Genomic DNA, 9,099 nt, shown 5'->3' with positions numbered 1-9,099 from the left:
GCTCCATCTTGGTTTATAATTTTCTCTGTGACATAATAACATTTTATATGGAACCAAAAGTTGCTAAACAGAATGATGACTCGAATTGTGAGAATGAAATCAAGTCACACTACAGCTGATTGATCGTGAGAAAGAAATCATGCTCACACAATACTACGGCTGATTGATAGTGAGGAAAAAAATATAAACTTCACGCAATACCTGATCGATCATGAGAAAGAAATCAAGTTCCCTCCATCTCAAATTGTAAATCATTTTTCCTTTTCAAGTAAAACTATATATCTAGAAAAAACTAAAACTACGTATAATTTGGAATGGAGGGAAGGCCAAAATAACCTATAATTTGGAACGAAGTATATATGATTGCAGCAGAGAACAAAACAACAGCATATTACCATGTCATACAACAGAGAATCACTGATAAAATATGACAATATAAATAGTCAAGCACTCCTCAAATACTGGGTTAAATATAACAAAACACTTGTAGTCAATCATGTAAAATAAGAGGCAACTACCAAGCAATTATTGGGAACAAAAGTTAAACAGGACAGCTACATAACTGCATCACATCAGCAGCCCATCACAGCTAAGCTGTGGCAACTACTTCAAACTATATTTACATTTTACAACACCAGAACAGTCCTGTTAGTGCATACAATGAGGACGACCATGACTAATCCTCGTTGTCGTAGTCCTCATCCTCATCAACCTGCACCGTCAGATGCCCAAAACCAGATGGACCGACACCAATGTTTCCAATGGCAGCATCTGGCATTGGCCAATCTGACTGATGGTCAGTATACGCTTCTTCCACCTTAGATGCACCTGGCGCAGCTGCTGGTGCGGGAGCCTCTACTGGAGGTTCTGCACTTTGGGTTATGTTTTCATTGCTATGGTTGCTCTCTGGAACTGTCTCGTCTCCTGGTAAAGGTTCACCTTGTTCAGCAAACATGCCGCTCTCATCCTCAAATTGTACATAACCAACTTCCTTTCTCTTGGTTGGTGGCCTCCCTCGCCCCCGGCCTCGACCTCTCCCACGTCCTCTAGGGCTGATGTTCGCACTTCTTATGACCTGAAAAGGCGAAGATCCATTACTACAAAGCCACGATATTAATCATATGGGCTGTGGTGGTTGATGCAGCCATACCATTTTGCTGGATCTTGATTCATCATTCTCTGGGTCACTGCCATTTGATTTTCTGTAAAGTGTATTTCAAGCACTAATAAGGCACTTGTTGCAGTGAGACATGAAGAGCTGAATAAACAACTGACTTTACCTTCTTCTAGGTAACCCTCTTTCATCCCCACAAGAGTCTGCACCACCAAGGTCTGGTACCTTGTTGACAACTTCAGTTAGGAAATCAAAAGAACTGTACCTTTTCACACATTGCTTCCTGATGATAAAAAAGATAAACATAGAGCTGTTAGGCACTAGTAGCTCAAAGCCGAAAGACCAAGCATACAGTAATTGTGAATACAGAGATAAAGCTGGAACAAAATATAGCTGTCATGGGTAGTCAGCTGGGCTTATTGGGCCATTTGGGCCGATGTACTGTAGCGCGCGCGGCACTGTAGCGCGCCAGCCCTCTAGGGTTTGTTGGTTAGGGATAAGTTACTTAGGGGTTAAGTAAGTCTCTCTATATAAAGAGAGAAGATGTATCAATCGAGGGAGGCAAGAATTATGAGAAATCAATCTAGTCTCAATCCCCAATTCATCTCCCCAGTCTAGATCCAATCCCAGTCTAATTAGCCGTCGCCATCCGGCTATCTTCCCGGCGGATGTTTATCCAGTTATGAACTAGCCACATAACAACTGGTATCAGATTGCTCAGGTCCTCCGTCCATGGCCACCATGGATTCCCTGTTGAAGGCGCTGGAAGACATGAAGGCAACGATGACTCAGATGAACTCCACCATGGAGACCTTGGCGCCGCTGGCCCCAAGTGCTGCCGATTTGGCGGCCCTGCCTGGCAAGGTTGCAGACTTGCAGAAGAGCGTGCGAGATGTGGGCGATCAACTCCAATCCGTCAGTGTCGCGGTGAAGCAGTTGGAATCCGGCGACCGCTCTGCTGAGTCTTCGTCAGCAAAGCAAAAAGTGTCTGCGGGTGATGGCCTAATGGGGGCGCCGCTGCTGCAGCATCATCGGCCACCGCCGCCGCCGCAGACGTCCTTCCACATCCGCGTGGGGCGACTGCTTCTCGGCTTCGCAATGCGGAAGGAGTAGTCGGCTAGGTCCATACGGCCGCGAACCGGCTGCCCACGGCGCTCACAGCGCAGGCCACAGAAAGGCCGCCTCTGCAGTCCGCCGCCTACAGGCGTGCGGCGCCGGCCGCCCCGAGGCCGCTGCCACCGATGGCAGCTGCGGGGTCGCCTTCGCTGGCAGCCGTGGAGAGCTTCTTCGAGCCACCGCTTGCCACCGACTTTCCACTCCGCCTTGCTGGTTTCTAATCCTCAGCGGCCAGCACCATCTGTGGCGCAGATTGCAGCGCTGAACGTGGTGACGGAGCTTGTGTCACCTGTGGAGAGATGCCGAGCACCAGAGATGGGCTTGTGGTGGGCCAAAACAGTTATTGTTTGACCGGTGGGCTGCCACATATTCCATGACACAACAGTTCACGTGCAGGCCACAAGTTTGCTGTTTCCGTGGGATCAAGGAGATGGTTTCCACGTACGTATACAGCACCTAGGGGATGACGTGCTCATGTGTCGGGAGACGGCGCAGCTGGTCTTCACTAGATGTCACGACAGTTGCTTCAACATTCTATCTCTTCGTGCATCAGGATGGGGTCCTCCTAAATTTGAGAGAGCTCCACAAATCAAGTCTTTAAAATTAGTTTGTGTCGTAGTCGAAAATAAGAAAATAAGCCAAGATGTAAAAGGCTTATTTTTTTTAGGTGTGATAAGTTCACGTTGGATCAAGTCAAGTCCTCGATCGGCGATAGTTCCACTGCAGCTCGTGGGCGAGCTGCTCCGAAAGAGGGGAGTAGTGTCATGGGTAATCAGCTGGGCTTATTGGGCCATTTGGGCCAAGGTACTGTATCGCGGCGCGGTACTGTAGCACCGCCGGCCCTCTAGGGTTTGTTGGTTAGGGATAAGTTACTTAGGGGTTGAGTAAGTCTCTCTATATGAAGAGAGAAGATGTATCAATCGAGGGAGGCAAGAGTTATGAGAAATCAATCTAGTCCCAATCCCCAATTCGTCTCCCCAGTCTAGATCCAATCCCAACCTAATTAGCCGTCGCCGCCCGGCTATCTTCGCGGCGGATGTCTACCCCGTTATGAACTAGGTACATAACAATAACATTAAGGAACAGATGACATCACAAGCCACAATGTGACATTCTTTTTTTTAAAAAAAGAAGAAGTTCGATAATCCATCTACATACATTTTAAAATGGAATTAACTTATGAGAAAATAACCCACATTTGCCTATATGAGATGAGAGAATTATCTGCTCAGTTTCAGTAGATACAAATCTCCTTGAGTTCAATTCCCAGAAACCACACTATAGCACTTTGCACATTGCAAACAAATAGTGCCGTTTCCAAATTGGTTACCATTACCAAAACCAACCTGCTTTCATGTTCAAGATTCAGATCTTAAGACATTATTTTGATGTGACACTTCCGCTGAAAGCGATCAGCGTATCGCTTCTTTCAGATCTCAGTCAAGAACATTAGTTGAGTCTAATCTGAGTACCTTATGTTTTCCCTATACAAATTAGTTGGCCATAGGCAGGGACCGACCTGTTCTCGAACCCCACCTACAGATATTATAAACATTAACTTAGATAACAGCTACTTTTTAAACAGTGCACTTTTTTAGATCAATGAATTCTCACAAAACGCCATATGCAATTGTATGAAAAAGTGCCATAGTTATGAGGCATGTGGTGCATCCACTAAATTATCCACCAAGTTGTGGGCAAATTGTTCAATAACATAAACAAAGGTGTCCTCAACCAAGATCATCGGCCTACAGTGGAAGCCAGCCAAACTTCGACGTGGTTAAAAACAAATAGATGTTGGAGCATATCAATGGTAAAAAAAAGGAAAACTTTCTCATCTTCACCAAGAATTTTTTTTTTGGAAAATGTACATGCTATAAAATGATGATATAGGTAAACAGCGCAGCTTATATCATACTTAAAAGTTCAAAATTATCAATGGTCGCTGTACATTATTAGACCAGTACGTAACCACTTTACAAGATATTTATTAATCTAAAGAAACATTGAGGGATACATATAATACATCGCCAGTCTGTCAAAATCAAAGTGTGTGGTGGTACTCACAGGTGGAAGGAATTCAAAGTCTTTGCACCGCTCTGAAGAGTAATTTCATAGGTCCGATCAATCAAATCTTGCAAAAACAATTCAAGAGCCCTTGCTGCATGCATACAAAAAAAATCAAAATGTCAGGAATTCTATTTATATGCTTCAACATGATTTCAATAACAATTTACAAGGGTTAGACGCTGTCGAAAAAAGCCATGCCCCCCGACCCCTCCCCAACCCCGCAGATCCGCCGCCGCAACCAACCGGCGGAACCCCAGCCACCCCCCACAGCCAAGCTCCTCCGCCGACCAACTTCCCAGGAAAACTCCGCCCAGCATCAACCCCTCCAGCCCTTGCAGCGTCTCTCCGACTGGGAGAGGTTCTTCTGCAACTCCCCCCCCCCCCCCCCACCTCCCTACCATGGTTACCCCGTCCAGGACGAGGTGGTTTGGGTCCCGGCCACGCCAGATCTGAGGACTGCCTCAACGGATCCGGCCCCATCCTATGCGGATGTGGTGAAGCGTGGTGGATCCGTTGCCGGTTTCGCTGCAGCTGCCTTCACTCCGCCCTGTCGGTGGGACAGCCTCCTCCGGTGTGCCCCTCCGCATGGCAGGGGCAGCCACTGAAGGCATTTACCCCTCCGCATCATCACCTGCAAAGGGGACACATTTACTCCAGCCGTGGCACAAGGACGTGGGCTGGCAGACTTGACACGGCGACCTTTCTAACCTTGACAATGGCTAGATGCCTGCCAGGGGATGCCGCAAGCGCCCCCCGCGCGGCGAGGCAACCAGCTTGTGCCGACGGGACAACTACCATGATCGTCATTCAAGTCGCTGCAGGGAAGCAAGCCAACCTTCAAGACGCCCAACCACCAGAGGCCTTGACTCATTCAACCACGCCAAGGCCACCTCACTGCGGCTTGCCGGGATCCTTTTAGATGCTTCCATTGCCACTAGTCCAGGCACTGGGAGCGTGAGTGCTGCCAGAAGCCCTGCCCAACCTCTAACCAACCGCCGCCGCCGCCGCCCCCACCGCGCTTCCACCCAACGCCTCCGCTGCACTCCCCACCACCACCGCTACCGCCGCCAGCCGCCTCCCTCCTCCCCTACGCCCAGGGGTGGTACCCATGGCGAATGGGGATCCGCACACACGCCCTGTGGAGGAGACAGTCTTCGTCCCCACACACGCCCAGAAGAGACAGTCTTCGTCCCCAACTCCTTCGACCTCGAGCACGTTGCTCGAGACTAGGAAGCCTGTACCCTGGTGCCGTGGGCAATGCACCTACCAGGCGGCGCGAGGGCGAGAGACATCGAAGGCCTGCTCGACGAGCTGAACCGTCCATCAGCCGGAGCCCTTCCTCATCCAGTTTGAGCGGAAGGACTATGACATGGCACGGAGCCATGGAAGATTCAAGTGTTGCGGCATCGACATCTGCCTTCGGCACTGGCGGAGCTTACACATGCGATGGGGCTGCGCCTCTTCTATTGTGTTCGGCTCTACCTCGACAGCATCCCCGGCCATGCTTGGACGCCGAACATCGTGGAATGCATCATTGGACGCCGAACAAATGAAACCTTGCCCAGAAACTCAGGAAATAAATTGATAATGCTGACCGTAACCTCCTGTAAACTTATAAGGTGACTCTTTTCTATAATTTATGTAGTAAGAATGAACCCAAATTCAGTTTGTGCACAAAGTTATTAGCCAGATGACCAGACCTCAGACAGGCCAACCTTTTTCATGTCCCACTGGTGTAGTAATACTAGATTATTGTGGTCTAAGAATGCAGTTAAGTAAATACCAAAGAGCAATGACTCTTACGAAACTTACAAACTAAAACAGGCACGGCTAGTGCAATCTTGCCAACGTCCTCATCTGCTTGCATTATCTTTTTTATCCGAGCCTATCATAACAGAGAAAATAATTAGGGGATAACTTCACATCGTTAGAACTGTGTAAATATTCAAACATTGCTCAAAAACAGCATATAATATGGAATTAGTGCACCTCATACAATGAAAGCAGTAAGACAAATGGTCAAAATTATCTAAGAAGATATCCCAATCTACAGTAATAAGCACAGGCACCAAAAGGCAAAACCAACTTTCAGATATCAGCACATTGATACAGACATCAAAGTTGTTAAAATCATATTTTCCCGCATGATAAATAAAGCAAATGCTGCAATTCGCAAACATTAGCCAGGTAAATACAATAGATAAGGCTTGCTCCTGCAGCACAAACCATGAAACTATGTTGGCTTGGAGCTGTGTAGATTAGAACTTCAACTATGTTGGCTCCATGAAAACAGAAGAATGGGAGGTTTCCAATATTCAGAACGAACACAAAACTTAGAACGAATAATTCTGCTTCAGCACTACACTGCAGGTCCGATGAATTGATGCTTGCATGTTCAGTTCAGGTAATTCTGGGACCAAGCATGCGAACAGAATACATGCTCGCATGATCTGGAAATATAACGACCAAACTACGCGAAGGAACAGTGGCACTAGGCCACGAATCTAGCCCATCCTATGCATGTAGGACGCCATGCGAACAGAGCACAAACCTGTGGACTGGAGATCACACCAGGTCGCCCTGTTCGCACGAGCTTTCACATCCACGACAAGCCCATAGCAGAGCTGATTCCTGGGCAGCGAGCCCCCACAAATCTCTCCATTCTTCCACCAAAGCCAGCCTTCGTGATCTGCGCCTCTCAGAAATTCCGACCCCAGTTCATCACCACCGAGACAGGTAGGCTTCGAAAAAATAAAAATAAAAAATAATGGGAAAAATACCAAAACGAATTAATTTTTCCGTGCGCACGCGAGCGAGCACGGGAGCGGATCTACGCCTACGCCTCCCCTTCCCGCAGAACGGCACAACCCAGCCACGAGAACAAAACAACGACGCAGCGGGTCAACGGCGGCGGCCGCCGCCAACGGATCCCGCCCGCGGACACGAAGATCCGCACCTCGCGCAGCGACGCAGATCGGATCACGCGCATGCGCGCAGGAGGGGGCGGATCAGAGCCACATACAGACGCACGGAGAGAGAGGTAGGGAGAGAGAAGCCACGCACCGCGGGGAACCGGGTGCCGAGCTTCTTCCGCATCTTCGCCGCCACCGGCTCGACGGACGCTATCGCAGTCTTCTCTCTCTCTCAATTTTCATCCTGTTTTTTTTGGGCGGCTTCGGCCTCTTTTCCTTTTGTGCCGTCGCCCCGCTTCCCCACGCAAGCGCAGGCGCAGCGCACGATAGACGGGCGCAGCGCACCTTGACGCCGTCACCCATCCCGACGAGGCCGTGGTAACTGGTAAGCCTTGTTTAACATTGGATGGCTCAACATCCGAATCATTCGGATTCATATTCACTTAAAATATTAATATGAATACCTGTATTCGTATCCATTTAATAAATTTGGAACATCCAATCATATCTATGTACGTAAATAAAAATACAGCGCCCGGATGTTCGATGAGAATGACTCCCATTGTATGGTTCATGCAACATACAAAAATAATGTCTGCAACATAGAAATTTAATACATGCAACACTAAATTTAAACATTTGCAACATCAAAATATGTTGTAAATTTTTATTATACATCCATCAATGATGAGAAAAAAACCCACCGCAACATCTATTTCATGTTGCCTGAAACATTCTAAATCTCTCGATAAAAATGTAATACTTAGATAAAACACTTGCAACATGTATGTGTGATGGCATTTCTTAACGCAATCACTAGGAATGGGGTTGTTAAGCTCGTCCCTAGCAACAGCGCCAGAAATGCTGAGTTGGTATGTCTTAACGTTTACTGAAAAATCCGCAAACGCACGGATATACCGTTTTAGCATTTCACCCAGAAGTATTCAGGGTATCGTTATTTATATTTTTCCAAGGGATGGCGAGATAGTATAAAGATGTCTACTAGTTACATAACCATGACATTATGAAATAAGGTGTAGACTGCTGATTATATAGTGGTAAGTGATAAATAAAAGATAATCAGGGGTAATGTGACAAACACAGAACAACCAACTTTCGTGAATAAAGAATAAACAAGCACACCTAAGGTTAGTGGGAGCATAGTCACAGATCCTAGTATACTATTTATGTTTGCAGATAAGTTATGTTAGCCACATGCTTAGAGCTGCAGGTGCCAGGAAATTAGAGACATCGGGGAGAATGACCCGCACTGGAGAACATCCAGTCCCGTTTCATCTTTGCATGAACTCCTACACGATACCCGAACGTCGGGGAGTACGCTAACCGAGAAGCAGCTTCCCAGCGGACCGACAGGGCTGTCAACATCTGCGGTCTACCCCAGTCAAACCGTGGAGCACCATCATATCCAAGAGATCCCGCATACTCGGGCACCATGCCCGCATATGAGGTCACTACCTTAGCACCCGGGCACCATGCTCGTTGTTGATGAGGAGTTGCTACAATGTTGAATTTCCAACTCATACTTTGGCACAACCGAATGCTTCTTATCTTGATTTTGAATAAGTTGGCTTTTGTTCTTACCTCTTACCTTACTCCTGTGGAGTTTATAGCTTCACCTTATCTTTGGCGGTTGAGAGTCAGAATGGTATCATAGAGTGCTCATATTTTTTTTCTTTAGTTCAACCGTCAATCCGGAGGTTTTGTAAAGTTTTTCAAAAGAAATTTATAAAGTTCCTCGGATGATCTCTCGGATCGCTCAATGTGTATAATTCCTCACCAAGGCTTTTTATTATGCCTTTCTTCCTCAACCAATCTTTAATGGCTATTTTTTTGTGGAGCTGTAGGTATGGAGGATTTGAAGGCATG

General features: G+C 47.2%; 1 protein-coding gene across 3 annotated transcripts; it reads right to left on the bottom strand.

Moving 5' to 3' along the window:
* Nucleotides 1-402: 402 nt before the first annotated feature.
* Nucleotides 403-7,527, bottom strand: LOC120674399 (dr1-associated corepressor-like). 3 transcript variants are annotated; one of them, XM_039955580.1, is made up of 7 exons: nucleotides 7,364-7,503; nucleotides 6,852-6,989; nucleotides 6,113-6,185; nucleotides 4,298-4,391; nucleotides 1,281-1,397; nucleotides 1,151-1,202; nucleotides 403-1,075 (listed from the first exon to the last, which is right to left on the bottom strand). In XM_039955580.1, the coding sequence occupies exons 3-7, from the start codon at nucleotides 6,165-6,167 to the stop codon at nucleotides 677-679; spliced, it is 717 nt and encodes a 238-aa protein (XP_039811514.1). In that variant the 5' UTR covers nucleotides 6,168-6,185; nucleotides 6,852-6,989; nucleotides 7,364-7,503; the 3' UTR covers nucleotides 403-676. The 3 variants fall into 3 exon arrangements, with proteins under 3 accessions (XP_039811514.1, XP_039811515.1, XP_039811513.1); XM_039955581.1 differs by lacking the exon at nucleotides 6,852-6,989 and adding an exon at nucleotides 5,568-5,856 and having other exon boundaries at nucleotides 7,364-7,428; XM_039955579.1 differs by lacking the exon at nucleotides 6,852-6,989 and having other exon boundaries at nucleotides 7,364-7,527.
* Nucleotides 7,528-9,099: the final 1,572 nt, after the last annotated feature.

The sequence above is a fragment of the Panicum virgatum genome, chromosome 5N (genome assembly GCF_016808335.1).
Source record: "Panicum virgatum strain AP13 chromosome 5N, P.virgatum_v5, whole genome shotgun sequence".
Lineage (NCBI taxonomy): Eukaryota > Viridiplantae > Streptophyta > Magnoliopsida > Poales > Poaceae > Panicum > Panicum virgatum.
This window is presented reverse-complemented; position numbering and strand designations above follow the sequence as displayed.